We start from the raw sequence: 18,279 nt of genomic DNA, 5'->3' as shown, positions 1-18,279 counted from the left end.
GGGAATAATGTGACGTGTATTCTCGTGACCCTACCTCAAAAACGTCTCCTTATCAAGATGATCCATTCCATAAAGCCCATGAAAGCCCCTCGTTGAAAATATCAGTTTTCAAAACTCAATCACTTTTCGTATTCTCATCGAAAGAAGAAATGACGAAAGAAGACAATCAGAAGGAGAACCAAAAAGAAAGCAATTCAAAAATTGGAGACAAGGATAAGTCATCAAAAAATATCGAATGCGATGAGGCCAATTCGGAAGCGTCGAAGGTTCCAATCACCGTTGATCCGGAGGTAGGTTATTTGAAGAAAAAACATTTAGAGAAAAATCACGACTGATTTTAACGGAGATTCAATTCTCAATCCGAACTCTATCCGTTTCCAGGATGCCAAGTTTTCCAACGCCGGCGGCAAATCGGAACACATGGTCGTCAACTTCACCACCAAACGGATGGCTCTGAAAATTCGTTGCGGAAATGCTTTGTTCCGTGTTGAGCCAACTCATATGATCATTGAACCGAACAAGTGCCGCCAGTTGACAATCAATCGAATGCCTGGACCGATTCAAACTGATAAGGCCATCGTTCAATATATTGAGATCGAAAAGGATGCCCAGGACGCTAAAGCTGCATTCAAAGCAGCCGATGCCGCTGGTACCAAGATTGCTCATATCAAGATCAAGTTGGTGGTGAGTTACTAATTAATTGGTACTGGTTATCCAAGTAATAATTACAGGCAGCAGCGTCTGGTGGTCGGAAAATGTCTCGAGAAGTGTTGGACGAGTGAAAAAGACAAGAAGCATCATTGGGTTCATTAGTTGGAGGTCCAGTATTAGAGTTTGCGAACATCTTTTATAAATGTTTTCCTTTTGTCTTTGCTTATTTGGTATATCTTTTCAAAGTTCTTTTAAATCAAGTAACAATTATTTATTATCAAAAGTATTAACTAATGTTTAGTTGACACAATGCAAATCATGAGGAAAATGTTTTCTGATTTTTGGATCGATCGTTTCGCAGAAGACTGGATGAAGTTTATATAAATACTCGACTCGTTTAATCACTCGAACCTCCAATTGTTTTGAGAATTCCGAATCCATTTGAGTAGTTGTGTATGGTTTAAAAATAGAAACCCATGAACCGGCGAGACTTGAAGAATCAGTTGTACGGTAGTGCCGGATATATCCTTCTTGTCGTTTTGCTGTCTTGATCCGACATCCGTCGTGTTGTTGAACTGTCCAGTGAAAATGAATTGCATGTACCTTTGCAGGTTTGAATATTGATTTGAATGCTCCCCAACGATGAGTGGTTGTCTGATTATATTTGTAGAAGGAAAGAGAAGAACGAGTTTGATTCGTGGAAATGTATTTTTCTGGGTCGTCATACAACTTCTGAATTCGCCGACTACCGAAATTGATCTCACAAGTGTCCGGACTTTGTTGTCTGAAAGTATTTTGGATTGTTTTCTAGCGAGCCTGAACTCACCTCAAATAACTCATCAATGGCATTTGAGTCATCACCAATCTCTCATCGATATCGATACCAATTACCCATTTCGAATGAAACTTACTGCGGAAGAAACATTCCTGAATGAAGACAACTCTCGAAATAATAAAAAGTAAGACCTCACTCACATGAACTTGAATCATATGGAATAACCAATTGATTTTCTCATATTCAGTGTTTACAAAAGTTGCCTCAATTTCTCCTAATCGTTGGTAATCTTCAATTGTTCTTTTACTGTACTCATCCATTTCAAGAATTGTGAAGTAAAACATTGTGGCACCCATCAGTTTGTGATGCTCAACATATTCTATTATCTCTAACCATTTCTTTTCTTCTCCATATATTTGACCAACACACACTCCGATTTCATGAGGTGGATCTGAACAATTTACACTTTTTGAAAAAAAACTTGTTTTTCGATCTTACATTCGAAAATTCTGTTTAGCAAAGGTATTGGTTCCTCTTTTGGCGGGTCGCTGTTCTCAAAGCTCAATGAAACATATTTGACACCGGCTCTTCTTGGACAATGAACTGCAGTCATTGGAAAGACGAACGATTCAAATCTAGTTCCAGGCAACTCATTACGATTACAATCGTAGTAATGACAATAAGCAACTCTTCCAACTCCTTTTGGATTCTGTGCTGTATGAGTAATCACAATATATTCTTCGTAAAGAAATGCAGTGAGAAGACGGAGTTGTCCATCTGAAAGACCTTCTGATCCGGTTACTTTTCGTTCAGCAAAGTATTTATAGAGGTCATAGAATGGAAACGATATGGTTGTCTTATTGTTCCAATGTTCGATGTGACAAAGTGGAAGAGACAAGCTGAAAATAAGAAAAATAAGTACATTTAGCTGTTACATCATAGGTACTTCTCATAATTAAGATGGGGATCATAATGAATGAGAGTAGGAATAACGTCGAGGTGAGATGTGTCTGAAAAATAATTATTTCGATTTATTCAATCAATCAATTGCCAGTACTCACCTTTTTTCAACCCAACGAGAAATCCGACTGTGAAAATAAAAATCCAGAAAGTAACGAGAACAAGTACATATTTAACAGAACTCATCAAAATATGATCGTCATTTCTCTGAAATATATTTTCAGTCTGAGTAGTTTCTCCTACTGAAATTAACCGGGATTGTTCCATCGTAATATGGAATTGATCCCGATTTGTTCAAACAGATCAATTTTATAGTGACTATCGGGTATTTGGATCTTTTCGATTTTCAATAAAAAACATTCGAAACAAAAGGTTTCTCTCCGGATCATTTTCTTCTATGCTGGTAAAAACGATACAAAAATCGGCATTTCGAGTCACATATAGATAATTATTGTTCCCGCCTTCTGTCCAGCATTAAGTGTAAGATTATTCATTTTAGAAACCTGTCTTTAGATTCCAAAAATTAGATTTTTTTCCGAAACTGAATAATCATGATTTTTTTAAACCGATACCCAAACAATGTTTACCAATGAACATCCTTTTTGACAAGTTAGGAGTTGTCACAGAGTTTCAAACTTTTTTGGACGTTTTTGCCCTCTGGTTTTACAAAGTTTCCGGCTAAAGTAACGGAAAATCATATTTCTGAGCAAGAACTGAACACAGATTCAGTGCGTTTCTCAGAGCATTCAAGAAGAGATCATAAACCTATTTAGTATTCCAATATTTTGGCCATTGAATTGTGAACCTTGGCCTCATAAACAGCTCTAATTTTTATTAAAACATGACCTAACTAGATGTATTGAGTTGATGTAAAAAGTGCAGATGGTGAAGTTAAAACAGATGTCTCCTGAAAAATCGGTGGTGTGGGTCTCACTGAAAGGATTTTTTCAGGCCATGGAACACATTTTAATGTGTGATCCTTATCCAAGAATAATGCAAAAAAAAACTGTCAGAATCCGTTTGGACCGGACTACGAAAGAAAAAACAGCATTTGAAAATAAACCCTCCGATAATTCTCGGGAGGAGAGATATCGATCTCCAGAAGCATTTGGCGAGTGTATATTTGAACCGTCAGTTCAATTTGAATATTCTTATTTTCTACTGGCAAAACTATTTTATATTAATCTGCAAGTAACGTCAATCTCAAAGGTAACAGAATTTGCGTGTAGTTCAAAATTTAAACTTCTCAACAACGCTTGATGCATTGGGAATAAAAAAGAGGGTTTCTGATTCCAATTTCCTCATCAACCACAATTGAACGTTTAATTCTGAGTTCTTCTACAGGGTGATTATGGACTGTGGTAGACTCAAATTATACTATTTCACAACTGTTTTGCCATTCCCCGTAACCTGAACACTTTTTTGTTTACAAAATGAGGAGACCGTGTATTTTCAGATTGAGATCGAAAGAATCAACTTTAAATTGAATATGTATTCGTAAAACATTTGTATCTGTATTTTTTATGAAACGAATAGAAAATAAACAAATTGTGAAAACATAACAATTGATTGTGAACAAATACCATTAAATAAAATGTAACAGGATAGTAATGATTTCAAAGAGATTTAAAAATTTCTCTAAAAATAGGTCTGAAAAGTTCAATAAAACGGATTAAATTTTCAGACAATCAAATAAGAAAGATTCATAACTAACTTTCACTGCATACACTCCAAAATAACTGACAGTGTTGCAGTGGCTCCATCGTTTCTTTTGATGTCGACCCCGCCTCGTAATTCAATAATCTTATTGCTGGCACTATAATTTCATTATGATTAGATTGGGAGGAATGAAACTGAAAAACTCACGTTCTGCCTTGTCTTATTGCATTGTTGTTGATAACTCCATGAAGTAGGTTGAAAATAATTTCAAAAATATTTAGGGTTCCAATATTAATTTGAAGAAACTGAAGATCCTGATGGCAGTCAGAATTCATCCAGCTGAGAAGAAACGTGTTCAGTTCGAAACTCTGAAGCTTTGAATCTCAAACCACGAGGTTTAAACATCTCAACTGCAGAAACTTGTCGTATTTTAGCCAGTTTCCAGCATCAAGGTGGAGAAATTTGAGAGTTTTGTTCATTTTCAGATCAAATTGATCACTTAGATTTGTGAGTAAACATATTTCATCAGTGACATCGATACTGTTCAGAAACTGTTCCACATCTGATCATATATGCCTTTACGCCCAAAAACGTAAAAATTTTGGACTGATGATATTTCAGATTTTACACAATCAATAAGAGATTTTTGTTGGTATGGAAATGCATCTGGGTTGATAAAACAAGATAACCTTCTGAAATTGAACAGCTCCTTCTTTAACAGTTTCATCCAATTAAGTACTATATCTTCCGAGTAAATCCAAATCGTTTCTGATTTTATTTTATTTTCGTCTACTAAGTACTCGTGATTTTTATTTTTGGCCTTTAAAAATGCATTTTGTAATGTTTCTGGTTTTCAAAGATATCATGGTGACGTTGAGGCTTAAAATGAGGTTCTACGGTTTTCTATACAAAGTCTATTAAACTCACATATCAAAAGGTGTCATCATACTGAAGATTTCTTCAATAGCTAGGACTGGAAGACGTAGAAGAGGAAACATCGTCGGATTGTCTACTTCGCAGGAAATCAATACTCTAGGACAGGACACAGACAGTAATGAGATGTGTATTTATGTGTGTGTGGTTTTTTGTGTTGGACCGGACTACGAAAGAAAAAAAACAAGTGAAAATAAACCCTCCGATAATTCTCGGGAGGAGAGGATCTCCAGAAGCCTTTGGCGAGTGCATATTTGAACCGTCAGTTCAACTTGGATATTCTTCTTTTCCACTGAAAAAAATGCTTTAAATTATTTGTAACAAGAATTTTGTTTGAAATTCTCTCAAGAAATTTAAAAGCTGTGAAAATCATCCATTAGTCTGGACATCTACAAATCCCTTGAAAGCTTCAGCAATCCAGTCGACTGGATTCGAAGAGTGTTGTGTCGGGAACAAGTAATGCCCGTGAGCAACCTCCACCGCTCCTTTTTTTGCAGTTTTTTCTTTGAAATGTTTCCCTTTATTTATTAACAAACACCTATGATGAGAAAATATAATTTTGAACATAATTTCACAGAAAATAAGCACGGATACGGCTTCAATCACAGGCTCAATGAGTCCACCATCGACAGCACAGGATTTTTTCTTTCTTTCGCTATTAAAAAACTGAGAAATTGGAGTCCTATAGTCCTATATGCCCATATAGTAAATATGGCGACTGGCGGAGTCCGTGAGATGTCGAGCACATCTCTAGGTGTGGGTATATATATATAACTCGTCGATTCATATATAAATGTGTAGGAGTACACAAGACATGATGTTCAGTGATGAGCGTTCGGTGACTGGATGATCAAAGATGGTCATTCGGTGACTGGATGTTCAGCGATGAGCATCCGGTTATAGAATGTTCAGTACTGAGAATCCGGTGACAGAATGATCAGTAATGGTCGTTCATTCGCCAGATATTCAGTAGTGAACATCCTGTCAGCAACCAGATCAACAGCACCAGAACTTGAAGAGGAGGAGTCCTCGAAGAGCCGCGAAGGATCCACGAGGAGCACAGAATCGGAGGAGGAGCCCACGAGAAGCACAGAATCGGAGGAGGAGCATACGGGAAGCCGAGAACCGGAGGAGGAGCCCACGGGAAGCCGAGAACCGGATGAGGGATCCACGAAGAGCCCAGATTCGGAGGAGGAGCACACGAGGAGCCCAGAATCGGAGGAACTTGTCGGAGGAACCCAACTGTCCCACCCTTTATTCTTTTATTATTTGTTATTCGTGTTTTAAGTGGAAAGTTGTGGATTCCGCAAAACTTTAAAATTAATAAAGATATAAAAACTCGTGTTTCCATTCTACCTTGACTCCTCCCACTTGAGTTCGTTTTCTGTTCTTGTCTCGAAAAAACGGGATAATGGATGGAAAATCAACGTGAACAATCTAGACATGGGAAGGTGGGAGAGTTTCAAAGCAGTTCATAAAAATATCCTCTACATGTCCTTTTCTCGTTTTTCACCGACCGAAAGATCTAGAAAGATTCCAACCTAGAGATCATATCGAATACCCAAATTCTGATCTTTTCGTCCTATTGATTGACAAATTTTTGAATGAATATGTCTAGTTTTGGAAAACTTCTAGGAAGATTTTTTGATTTCATGTCCGTTTTTCAATTTTTTATTTGCAAAGAGTCAATTGTTTCACAATTTTCTTTACCAACTTTATATAATTACAAAAATAAATGAGCGAGAAAGGATTTATTCTCTAGTATCTGCTGGATGAGTTCTATTGGATAGATAAATATTCTCGCTACGCTTCAGTTTATTTTCAGCAATCCCAATGTTCGAGAAAGACTAATCATCAGAAGACGACGAAGGAGAAGAAGAAGAACGTCATCGACGGCAGTAACTCCGTCCGATAGTAGAGAAAGTACCGGAAGCGATGGAAGTATTTCACGTGATGTGTTTTCACCAGAAACTCAGAAATTGCTCAAAAACGATTGAGAGAATTGAATAAAAGGTTTATTAAAAACAAATTCAGCATTTGGTGTCATAATAAACACAATTCAATTCATATCTGATATCTGAAACGTCTTCTGAATGTACGATAAAAACGTGATGAGCAAATCAACGATATTTTTGAACTGTGACTTAGACCGTACTTCGACTAGATGGTTCTTTCCGTTTACAAATGAGTAAACACAATAAAAAAAGTAGATGAAGTTTGAGATATTTAATCGAGAGCTGTTTAAGCTTGTATTTAGACAGAACTTTATCATTTTTGATTTAAAAAACTTTTATTAAAATATGTCAACACGAGATATTTATATAAGAAACAACCAGTTAGTTTTCAGTTTCGAATCGAAAATAACACCCGAGCTAACGGTAATTCGAAAGAGACACACAGGCAACTAAATGAACGAGACTGGGAAGAAAAATGAGAAAAAAGATTAAATGATTCTTTATCGTGAAAATCTCCACTTAAAACTGGACAATGGTTTTTTAGGTAACGGACTACAGGAGAGGTTCATTTTCGTATTCATCAGATTTGTATATTCCATAAATATGGAAAACTGCCTTATCCCTTCTGAAGATGTTGTTAATTTGAAATGTAATACAACAGATGAACAACCTCCTTGCTCATGCTCCCCACAATTATTCGATGATACTTCATTATTACTCGTGCCAACAATGAAAAAGAAGAAGAAATTACTGAAGGAGAAGCGACAGGATTTACAAGGGATCCGTGGGTTGGCAATTCTCTCAGTACTTGGATTTCACTTTTTACCATCTATATTTCCAAATGGATATTTGGGAGTTGATCAGTGAGTTTATCAAATTGATATTCGGCAATCTTCAACTAATGGCACGTCTGATTTCTAACAGCCCTGAATTCAGGATGACTTTCAGTCATCGGTTTGTTGAAAATCACATTGAAATGTAGGTCAAGATCTTTCAAAGTGAGAACTCTCTGAGAGAGAGGCTACTTTAAAATTTGAAAACAAACAAGTATTTGTTCATCATATTGTGACACAAGTACAACTAGTTTATATGCATATTCTTCCGTAAATATCGAGTTCCAATTGTTTGAAGTGTGTATTCGATATGAATCTTTAATATCCTTTTGAAGTTTCAGTTTGTTACGGATCAGATTAGAAAATTGTCCGTCTGGACTTTTTTGCTGTAAACACGTGTTTTTGTGTCGGGAGGGTGTTTTCGGAATGAAGCGAATCACAAATGAATTTATAGATTCTTCGTACTTTCCGGTTTCTTGATGTGCATGTTGCTTCAAAGATCTCACAAAAGTTTGAAAGAAAATGAAGCGAGTTGGATAGGAATGCCGACGAAGCTCATTTCTCAATTTTACTACAAGCGACTGAAAAGGATATTACCATTATACTTCACAATTATCTTTCTAGCCATTGTTACTCTCTTTTACGTTTTTCCTGATACTGCTTACGAAACAAATATCGAGTCAGGAAAAAGAGCATTGTTTTTCATTTCCAATCGAGCGGCCACTCAGGAAGAAGATTATTTTTCGATGGTACTATTCATGAAACTTATCGCGAGCAAACTTTTTTGAGTTTCAGCTAGAAATCGCTGTGGACATCTTCACACACACATGGTCTCTTTCCGTTGAATTTCAGTTTTACTTCATTATTCCATTCTTGTTTTTGTTCGGAACAATAAGTTACATAGAGAAGTATCAAATGTGCTTTTACAGCGGACTAGGTGCATCTCCGTTCTCTTGTCTACGAAAGAAATTCAACTATTCAGGTCTGATATCTTATTGGTTTTCCATCGAGTTTTGCACCGAAAACCAATCATTCCATAGCGTATTTGCAAGAGTGTGGCAGTTTAAGATTGGTTGGTGGATAAAAACATGGCAATACTCAATTTCTGATTAATTTCAGGAATGATAGTTTTTCATATAACTGATTCTAATGCATCCAAAATTAGAAAGAATACTTTTCCGATCATTGAACATTCTAGTGTTCTTCTAGGAAATCGAATTAAACAATCAATCAAGTATTTTATGACATTTGTAATGATCGGAATAATGGTTTACCCATACGAACTTTCTGATAAAGTTATGAGGTTGGTTCCACTTCTTTTTCGGCAATTTGTAATGTTTTATCAACTCACCAGGCCATTTTTCACTGTCACAACTGGATTGCTGATGACTATCACGGAAAATAACAGTATTCTGTCATCTGCACTGCTCACGTATATCGGCGATATATCATATTCATTGTATCTGATTCATTGGCCAATGTATGCGTTTTGGAAATTGGATATGAGTGATGGAAGTGTGTGGAACGGTCAACTTATTCTAGTATTTCTATTGGCTCTTCTCGTGTCGATTCTTAGTTACGAAATCTTCGAAAAGTATGAGCAAGTTCGTTGTTTCATGCAACAGCAATCTTTCAGGTGGTATCTGAAACTCGCTGCAATACCGATAACTTGTCTTTGTGTTTCATTGTTTGTTTTGAACATTCTAGTCTTGAACAGAGATAAGATTCAAGATTGGATAGCAAATCGACAGCCGGGAAACTTCAAACGACTGGATGGGCTGGATGGAAACAGAACATACAATTTTGGTATATTGAGATTGACATTTTTAATAATTTCCGTATTAGTACAGAAGAATCTGAGTATCTAAACAGACGGTGGTCCAAAGACGATATTAAAAATTTGATTCATCCAACATGTGAATATGAAACAGGAAATGGACCATTTGGATGGTGTAGACATACAGTAAAACAGTCTCAAGCTTCAATTCTATTCTAATAATCTTTAGGGTCTCAAAGGAAAATTCAAGTTTATGATAATTGGGAACAGTTGGGCAGCTAATCATGCTAGAATTATCTACGAGGAATGCGGATACAAAGCGAAAAGTATTCTTCAAGGCTCTGCAATTGGTCAGTTTCACTTCTTTTTTCGTTCCATCTTTTCTCAGAGAATGCAGGTTGTGATCCGTTATATTCGTATAGTTATGGTGGAAAACGTTGCAAAGACAATGTGAAGATATTCGAGAAACGAATAGCAGAAGAGAAACCGGACTATGTTTTTTTGTTGTCGAGGTAGCTTTCTTGTCTGTATTCTCGGCTTTAGTTTTATTTTTTCAGGTTCATTGATATCAGTGACTCTATTAATGCAACCAGTGTTGAAAATGATGTTATATATCAGTCAATGAAAAAACAAACTGAAAAGCTCATGGAGAATGTGAAATACAAAATGTTCATTTTGACATCGATACCGGAAATAGAGCACGAAAATGTTGAGAAGATTGTGAGAACTGTAAAAAACAGAAAGAATCTTACCAAATTTGATGTATGTTTTCTTTACAATCTTCTTCTTATAGTTCCCCAATTCAGAAGTCATTTGTTCATGCATCTCCAGAATCTGCTCGCCGCCGACATTCCAAGCTTATTGAAGACTGCAAGAGATGCATTCCAATTGATTACAAACCGTTATTCTGGAATACAACAACGAACACGTGGAGATATTATGATGTGAAGAACAGTGGATTGAGTTATATGACACAGATTGATCATTTGAATTTTCATGGATTAGAACTTGTTCGAAGTCTCTATACTAGTATTTGCAAAAAACTTTAATAAAAATTGAACAATTTGAAATTTGAAAGAGTTCTTTATGAAAAGACCTGACTGTTTATAATGAGTGGATTAGCAATAGTTCGGATATGCAGCTGACTAAATCTGTATTAGATCTCGTTTATCGGTGGAAGCATGTCTAGAGAACTGTTCCTCCCGTAAAAAATGCTTGCATCGGAACTTTTTTCCCGTTTATTTTTCATTCCCGTTTATTTTTCATTCCCGTTTATTTTTCACGAGGGAGTCATGTTTAAAACGAAGTAAGAAGCTGAGGTCGTCAACATGGTCGAGAGCTCCGATTTTTCAACAGTATTGCCGTAAGTATCAGGGAAGCGATGATAGACCTTCTCAAGCAAGAGCTACCTGGGTTCATCGCGTCCTTTTTGGCCAAAGATTTGGAAAGAGAAAACGCTGTAAGAGAAGAGAGGCGGAATATCAAGTGTCGGATAAGGTCACAAAAAGAAAAATGGGAATCGGAGCAAAGCATACTTGCAACGGGCCGGGCCGGGCCGATTTGAGAATTTTCACCGGCCCGGCCCGGCCCGGCCCGGCCTGGCCCGGCCCGGCCCGGTCGGCCCGGGTCACAGTACAAAAATTTGAAAATTTGAATTTTTTTGAAAATTTTTTGATTTTTTCGCAAAAAAGTCGAATTTTCGACTATGTTTTTACATATCGATAAAACTCAAGTTTACATAGGATTTTTGACTATTTTTGACGAAAATTTCAAAAAATTTCGAAAAATTTTGTGAAAAAGTTGTGCTCATTTTTTGACTCCGGGCCGACCGGGCCGGGCCGGGCCGGGCCGACAGGCCGAGCCGGGCCGGGCCGATATTTTGCAAGTCTGGAGCAAAGGAAACTACAGGAAAATAGGAAACGCAAGATGAAGAGTGAAAAGAAGGCTAGGAGAATTTGTAAAAAGAAAATGAAGGCAACGAATAGTCGAAATTGGCTGAAGTTTCGAGAATTGAAGTACAATTTTCTGGCTCGTAAGCAAGTAATACTGATGTCATCAGTCTATACTGTTCCGCTTGGCACCTATCGGGGATGGTGTCTGCTTCTCTCATTCGAAACTTTTTTCAATGCAAGAAATAAGAAAAGGAAATATTGTGCATGAAGGATGGTCAAGATTATAAGGATAATGGTCACGGAGATATTGAACTCATTCGAACTATTTTTTCACGTACCTCGAGTGCGTATATAAAATAAATAAAATAAATAAATAAATAATCCATTGAATCATTCATTAGATCATTTTTCGAGATACTCTCTTTTTGTTCATATTCGATTCATTTTGGAATTTTATGAATGATTCCAGTGTCTCAGACAAATGAAGTCGATTAAGAACCAGATTCTCAGAAAGAATTATAATTAAAGTTCTAATGTAAATCAGAGAACTTCATTATCTTAATCATAGTCCTCGGGTTCTTGGAACGAAAAACGAAAGGGACCAAAGTTAATCAAAAATAAGCATACTTGTCAAGGGCCGGGCCAGGCATTTTTTTTTCTGTGTTTTTTTTTTCAAATTTTTTCATAATTTTTTTCGAATTTGAGTAAAGGTAGTTACTAAGTTCAACTCTGATTTTTTTCATAGAATAATGTATGTGTGTCTGAGTTTATTTTCATATCGAAAGAAAATTTTCAAAGAATTTTTTTTCAAGTTTTATAATATAAGACAGATTATAATTACTATCGACATTTTTTTATTGTTTTCTTCCACGGCTACAGAAATGCCAAAACTGTTTTGCCGCTCGATCTCAGCGGGGTTTCGGCCGAATGTTTTAAGTCTTTTGATATGGAAATGAACTCACGAAAACACATAGACTATTCTGGGAAAAAATCAGATTTGACCTTAGTACACCTTCAAGTTTTTTATTGCCGGAGGTGTCTCGCTGAAAAATTCAGTCAAACTTTCGAAAAATATACTAAATCATCATGAAAAAGGTTTAAAAAACGAGTAAATTGGGAAATTTTTCCCCATGAAAAATTTAATGTTTGGAAAAAATTTGAAAATTTTTCTCAAAAATCACATATCCCTGAAAAGAGGGGCCTGAGGGGCCGGGCCCGGGCCGAAGCTTTCTAGGCCCGGGGCCGGCAAGTATGAAAATAGGTTACTGCATTCAGTTACAACTCGAACCGAGTTCGTGTTGCATTCAAGTTGCATTGATAATGAAAACATGGAATTATCAAACAACCTATTTCTAGTTTGAATTAAAATATAAACTCGGAGAATATAACCAATAAATCTCCTTTTTTCTGAATTGATAATTGTGATGTTGATGGGGGAAAAATTACCAGCATATTACAACACGCTTTCATGGGTGAATAGAGAGTTCCAACTTTCTCAAATTCGAAAAGAGAGATATAATGTTTTGTAGAAATATCAAAAGCATGCATTCATTGACAGATCTTTTGATGAAGAAGACCTGCTTGGTGTACTTTTTTCTCTAGTAAACACGGCCTGGATCGGACTTTTTCTCAAAATCCAGTCAATCCAGAAAATCATTCACCAGATCATTTTCCGAGATATTCTTATTGCGTTCATTTCTGATTCATTTTTGAATTCATTGAAATGACTGAACTACCTCTCAAGACTGTGGATTTAGAAACGAATTCTGATGATTCTGTTTTTATTCCTGAAGTGGCGAAACATGTTACAAAGAAGAAACGACAGGATCTTCAAGGAATCAGAGGAATTGCCATCATATCAGTTCTTTGTTTTCATTTCTTACCATCGGAGTTTCCAAATGGATATCTCGGAGTTGATCAGTGAGTTCTACGTCTTATTGTACCACCCAATCAGAACACATTTCCCAGATTTTTCGTCCTTTCGGGATTCCTGATGTGCATGTTACTCCGAAGATCTTCAACGTCTTTGAAATCTGAAAACTTCCGTTCTTCAGTTATTCCTTTCGCTTTTGACTTTTACATTAGACGTTTGAAACGAATTGTGCCTCTCTATCTGCTCATTATCTTGATATCTGTATTAGCCCTTTTCTATATTTTCCCTGATACTGCTTACGAAACCAATATTTCCTCCGGAAAACGAGCCTTAGTTTTCATGTCAAATCGAGCGACAACTCAAGAAGAAGACTACTTTTCAATGGTTAGTTTCTGGAGAAATGAATGAAAATGACGACTAGCTGAACATAATTTTCAGCTTGCCATCGCGGTAGATATATTCACTCACACGTGGTCGTTGTCTGTCGAAGTTCAGTTTTACTTGATCATTCCAATTCTGTTCATTATTGGATTCAAAACATTATCTGACGAATTTCAAGTGCATTTTTATGTCCTTTTAAGTGAGTTATAAGTTTTCTTCCCATCGAAATTCTAATTTTCAGGCGCAATTTCTCTTGTTTACTCGTATTGTTTTTGCACGGAGACTCAAGCATTCAATAGCGTTTTTGCTAGAGTCTGGCAGTTCAATATAGGTGAAAAATCACTCAAACTGTCGAAAAAATTCTTATTTTTTCAGGAATTATTCTGTATTTGCTTACTGAACCGAAAAAAATAAGTACAGACGAATATAGTTTATTGATAGAATCTGAGAATTCTCCGACATATAAAAAGACAATAAAATGCATAATGCTGATTTCAATCATCTGGATTGTGTCATATCCAGTTGCGTATCCTTCTGCGATATTGAGGTTTTCATTGAAGAGCGAGTTGAAAGATTTCAACTTATTTCAGACCAATAGTCACAATATCCACCGGAATTCTGATGTTTCTGTCAGAAAATGATGGGATCCTCTCTTCTCACACTCTCACTTATGTTGGTGATCTTTCATACTCACTTTACTTGATTCATTGGCCACTTTATGCATACTGGAAGCTGGTTTTAAGTGATGGGAGTATCTGTAATACGTACCTTCTGCTTGTTCTACTTATATCCATTTTGGCTGCAGTCTTGAGTTACGAGTGTTATGAAAAGTGAGTGAAATTCTAACTGTTTGATTGAAACATATTGTTCAGGTGGTATCTCAAATTATCCAACAAGTCGTTAATGATTTTATGTGGTATTCTTCTCGTGCTCAATGCTGGAACACTTTTTAAAGACAAACTGAATTTTGATTCTCTTTCTCAAAATTCAACACGATTAGATGGTATCATCAACGGAAAAGTTTCTTTTGGTTTGTAGAAATTATCAACAAATTCCAAAGGTCGAGTTTCAGAGTTGGCTGAGAAACTGAACCACGACTGGTCGATTAATGATTTCAAAAATTTGAATGTTCCGAGCTGTGATTACGAAACAGGAAATGGTCCTCTTGGATGGTGCAGACACAAGGAACTGAATGGAAAGTACAAATTGATGTTGATTGGAAACAGTTGGGCAGCTAATCACGGAAGAATTATCTACGAAGAATGTCAGAATAGTTCAAAAAGTATACTTCAAGGGTCTTCTCAAGGTTCAGTTATAACATAACACGAACGATTCGAGCTATTTTGTTTAGGATGCGATCCCTTATACAATTCTCCAGAAGCCACGCATTGTACGGGTACAGTTGCCAAATACAGAAAAGGAGTGGTTAACGAGAAGCCGGAGTTTTTGTTTATAACAACGAAGTTGTTCACAAACGGTGGAAAAAAAGATATTTGAAACTTTTCAGATTCAACTCTGTTGGTGATCCAATGCCTACGGGTGTGACTCAAATAAAAGACGATCCAATATATCGAGCAATGAGAAGACACACAGACATATTAGCAGAAAATGTGAAATACAAATTATTTCTGTTGAAACCGTTACCACACATTGATGGGGAAAAAGTGAAAGATATTGTTGGAATGGTGAAGCAAAGAGAAGATTTAAAAGAATTTGATGTGAGATCTTCCCACTTCAGAATACTAAACACTTTCATATATTCCAGAAAGTTCTCATAAAGCGATCATCAGATCTGGCACGTCGTCGTTATGATCAACTCTTCAAAGATTGTAAGAAATGTGTTTCGATTGATTACATGCCTCTATTGTGGAATAGCACAACTGACTATTGGCGTTTGTATGATGAGAACAACAGCGGATTGACTTACGTCACTTCTCCAAATCATTTATCACCTCATGGACTGGAACTTGTTAGAAATATTTATACAGAAATTTGTAGGACACTGTAATGAATATTGCGATTCGCATGTGAGAGAACTACTAGAATAATAATTTCGTAAATATTTATATAAAGGGCAGTATCTTCTCCCATCATTCAGCAAAAACTTCCTCAAGTCACTTCACCAAATCATTAAAAACATTTATACAGAAATTTGAAGATCGTCATAATAAATTAAAATTTGAAAATTGGATAAATGCACAAGATAATGACTTCACGTTCGAAAAAATACAGATAAGTGTTATGAGAAGAGCAGTTCTAGAAGTTTTTAACAGTATTCCAATCATGATCGTTCCCATCCAATTGTATATACAGATGTCTGTCTCTGGTTTCAGAGCAGAACAGTTTCCCAAAAATACACCCTGATAAAAAGATAGCAGCTATCAAGAATAGACTTATAAACATATAAGGAAGCTGATCGTCTTCTGTTTTGATAACGTAAAATCTAGGGGATTTCTGTTTCGAGTTGTTTAAATTCTTCAGATCTGTCACGTTATTATCAAACTCTACCATGTCTTCTAACCAGTATTTGACAAGCTGCAAATATCTAGATAACATTTGTTAATTATCAAGAGTTACCTCAGATTCGTATTCGTTCTTCATTTCTGGTCTTTCTCCAGATGTCTCATTCCAGTTTATATTGAAATATGATGAATTCTCTGCATTCGTTCTTTCAAATCCTTCTCCCGGCTCTCCATACTTGACAAAGTTCGTAAATATCTCTTGGTAAAATTGTGCAAGCTTGACCTCATTTTCATCTTTTTCAAATAAATGAACTCCCATAAGATACGAAAGATCGTCCGTGTGTGTAGCGTGTTTTGGGTATGAATATTCGTATAAATACGTCTGAAAAGAGGATGATGAATATAAAAAGAACTGGAGACATACTTACTGTAATGTTTTTATCCAATAGTTTGCCAACTCTCCGTTTCGTTTGAACTAAAATTGCCATCGTCTCATCAGCACGATTCTTCAATTCTGAAATTATACAAACTCCTATCCGCTGTGAACACTTTCTTTCTTACCAAAATCTTTGTCTTTTTTTTCTGTTCTAAACTTTTCATCGCATTCCTCGTAGTTCTCAAAACCCAATGTCCCCACAACGTCATGGTAAGCCATGTAGACATCTAACTCTGCAAAAGTGCATCCTGTCAGCGACGGAATATTTTTTGGATTATCGAAAAGTTGTGCAATCGGAACTTCTTGAATAAGTGGTTCACGAACAATGAGTCCGTCGTACAACGGGAAACCGGCATCCTCTAGACTTCGTTGAATTCTGAAACGACAGTATTCATTGAAATGCTTTGGAAAAATGTTTTACCTGAGAAGTTCCATCCCATCAATTTTCTGTAGACACTCCATAATGTAAGTGTCCTGTTGGTTTCTCGATAACTTCTTAGCTAACGCTGATGGAACTGAGCAGTTGGAATGTTCTGCGAAGCGGTTTGTCTTCTCGATTTCAGCTTCCAACGTATTGAAATAAAATGCCGTGGACATACTCACAGCACGTTGGAATAGACTAAAAACAGGGAATTGGTTTAAAAGTTTAAGTAGAGCATATACCTCAAATCCATATTTATCTTGGTACTGAACTGCAGCATAGAAACGATATGACCTCCATATGAGTGCCCGAAAACTGTTGTTTGTTTGATATCCCCTCCGAAGTTATGAATCTCTGATTTAGTGAATTCCAACGCATGAAGAATGTCTGAGATTTTTTTGTTTTTTTTTTCTATGATAAATTTCTGAAAACTTACCAAACATGCCCAAATTGTTCGGAGCAATGCTTTGATCATAAACTGAGAAATGCGAAAAAATGCCGAGGCGGAATGCAGGAATCACGAGAACAATATCTGAAATTAAATTTGCTTTAGAATTTCTCATTTTCATTCAGACCTCGCTTAGCAAAAGTGTCAAATAGGATAGTGTCATTGAACATAACAGCTGAATCATAATACATTTCTCCCCCATGGATATAGAAAACTACGGGACAGTTTTTCGACATCTGGAAAATGTTTTTATTTTGAGAGACTCGCGAAAAATTACTCACTAAACACTTTTGAGATGTAAATATGTTTACATGAAGGCAATCTTCATCAACCCATTTCTGTGGACTTGTTGTTGACGATGAGTTAGACATACATGCCGGTCCGTACTCTGTATAAATTCAGAATTTTCTTTTTTCAAATTTCAAAAATACCTTTTGCATTTAGAACATCGTCCCATTTATCAGGTGTTTCTGGTTTTTGGAATCTCAGTTTTCCTAGCGGAGACTTAGCGAATGGAATCTTCTTGAAAGACCGAAAGTTTCCAACTTCATTTCCTTCGATTCTCCCAAATGAAGTTTTGATTATTGAGCATTCAAAAACAAAGAGTAAATTGAGAAGAATGAATAACAACTTCTTCATGTTACCTGGAATAAATAAATTCTTGAAAATCCGAAAATGAAGACAAACAATAATTGAATGCAGGTCAAAAATCAACGTGGTCAAGAGAGTTCAGTCAGTAATCGACTAGATAACAAATGAAAACAATGAAGAAAAGAGAGCAGAGAATGGCAAAGATAAGATAGTTTTGTGACATGTGCTGTGT

General features: G+C 36.2%; 5 protein-coding genes across 5 annotated transcripts; 3 read left to right on the top strand and 2 right to left on the bottom strand.

Moving 5' to 3' along the window:
• Positions 1 to 149: 149 nt before the first annotated feature.
• Positions 150 to 782, top strand: GCK72_013804 (uncharacterized protein; the record flags this gene model as incomplete). The annotated part of the gene is made up of 3 exons (XM_003093221.2): positions 150 to 290; positions 382 to 684; positions 732 to 782. The coding sequence occupies 3 exons, from the start codon at positions 150 to 152 to the stop codon at positions 780 to 782; spliced, it is 495 nt and encodes a 164-aa protein (XP_003093269.1).
• A 166-nt stretch (positions 783 to 948) lies between these two features.
• GCK72_013803 (uncharacterized protein) lies at positions 949 to 2,653 on the bottom strand (the record flags this gene model as incomplete). The annotated part of the gene is made up of 6 exons (XM_053729993.1): positions 949 to 1,435; positions 1,478 to 1,578; positions 1,627 to 1,877; positions 1,925 to 2,325; positions 2,373 to 2,436; positions 2,488 to 2,653. 6 exons carry the CDS (start codon positions 2,651 to 2,653, stop codon positions 949 to 951), a joined length of 1,470 nt encoding a protein of 489 aa, XP_053584765.1.
• Positions 2,654 to 7,536: 4,883 nt separating this feature from the next.
• On the top strand, positions 7,537 to 10,592 carry GCK72_013802 (uncharacterized protein; the record flags this gene model as incomplete). Its single annotated transcript, XM_053729992.1, has 8 exons — positions 7,537 to 7,796; positions 8,965 to 9,069; positions 9,121 to 9,572; positions 9,617 to 9,729; positions 9,773 to 9,893; positions 9,941 to 10,055; positions 10,101 to 10,305; positions 10,350 to 10,592. The coding sequence occupies 8 exons, from the start codon at positions 7,537 to 7,539 to the stop codon at positions 10,590 to 10,592; spliced, it is 1,614 nt and encodes a 537-aa protein (XP_053584764.1).
• A 2,566-nt stretch (positions 10,593 to 13,158) lies between these two features.
• GCK72_013801 (uncharacterized protein) lies at positions 13,159 to 15,697 on the top strand (the record flags this gene model as incomplete). The annotated part of the gene is made up of 11 exons (XM_053729991.1): positions 13,159 to 13,355; positions 13,404 to 13,692; positions 13,747 to 13,888; positions 13,931 to 14,020; positions 14,065 to 14,236; positions 14,280 to 14,519; positions 14,562 to 14,719; positions 14,762 to 14,995; positions 15,041 to 15,152; positions 15,197 to 15,407; positions 15,455 to 15,697. 11 exons carry the CDS (start codon positions 13,159 to 13,161, stop codon positions 15,695 to 15,697), a joined length of 2,088 nt encoding a protein of 695 aa, XP_053584763.1.
• Positions 15,698 to 16,248: 551 nt separating this feature from the next.
• GCK72_013800 (uncharacterized protein) lies at positions 16,249 to 18,095 on the bottom strand (the record flags this gene model as incomplete). Its single annotated transcript, XM_003093230.2, has 9 exons — positions 16,249 to 16,533; positions 16,580 to 16,665; positions 16,713 to 16,963; positions 17,009 to 17,206; positions 17,251 to 17,395; positions 17,445 to 17,540; positions 17,584 to 17,692; positions 17,738 to 17,844; positions 17,888 to 18,095. 9 exons carry the CDS (start codon positions 18,093 to 18,095, stop codon positions 16,249 to 16,251), a joined length of 1,485 nt encoding a protein of 494 aa, XP_003093278.2.
• Between the last annotated feature and the right edge of the window lie 184 nt (positions 18,096 to 18,279).

The sequence above is a fragment of the Caenorhabditis remanei genome, chromosome IV, assembly GCF_010183535.1.
Source record: "Caenorhabditis remanei strain PX506 chromosome IV, whole genome shotgun sequence".
In the NCBI taxonomy this organism is placed as follows: Eukaryota; Metazoa; Nematoda; class Chromadorea; order Rhabditida; family Rhabditidae; genus Caenorhabditis; species Caenorhabditis remanei.
Note: the sequence above shows the minus strand (reverse complement) of the source record. Positions and strands in the feature narration are given on the sequence as shown.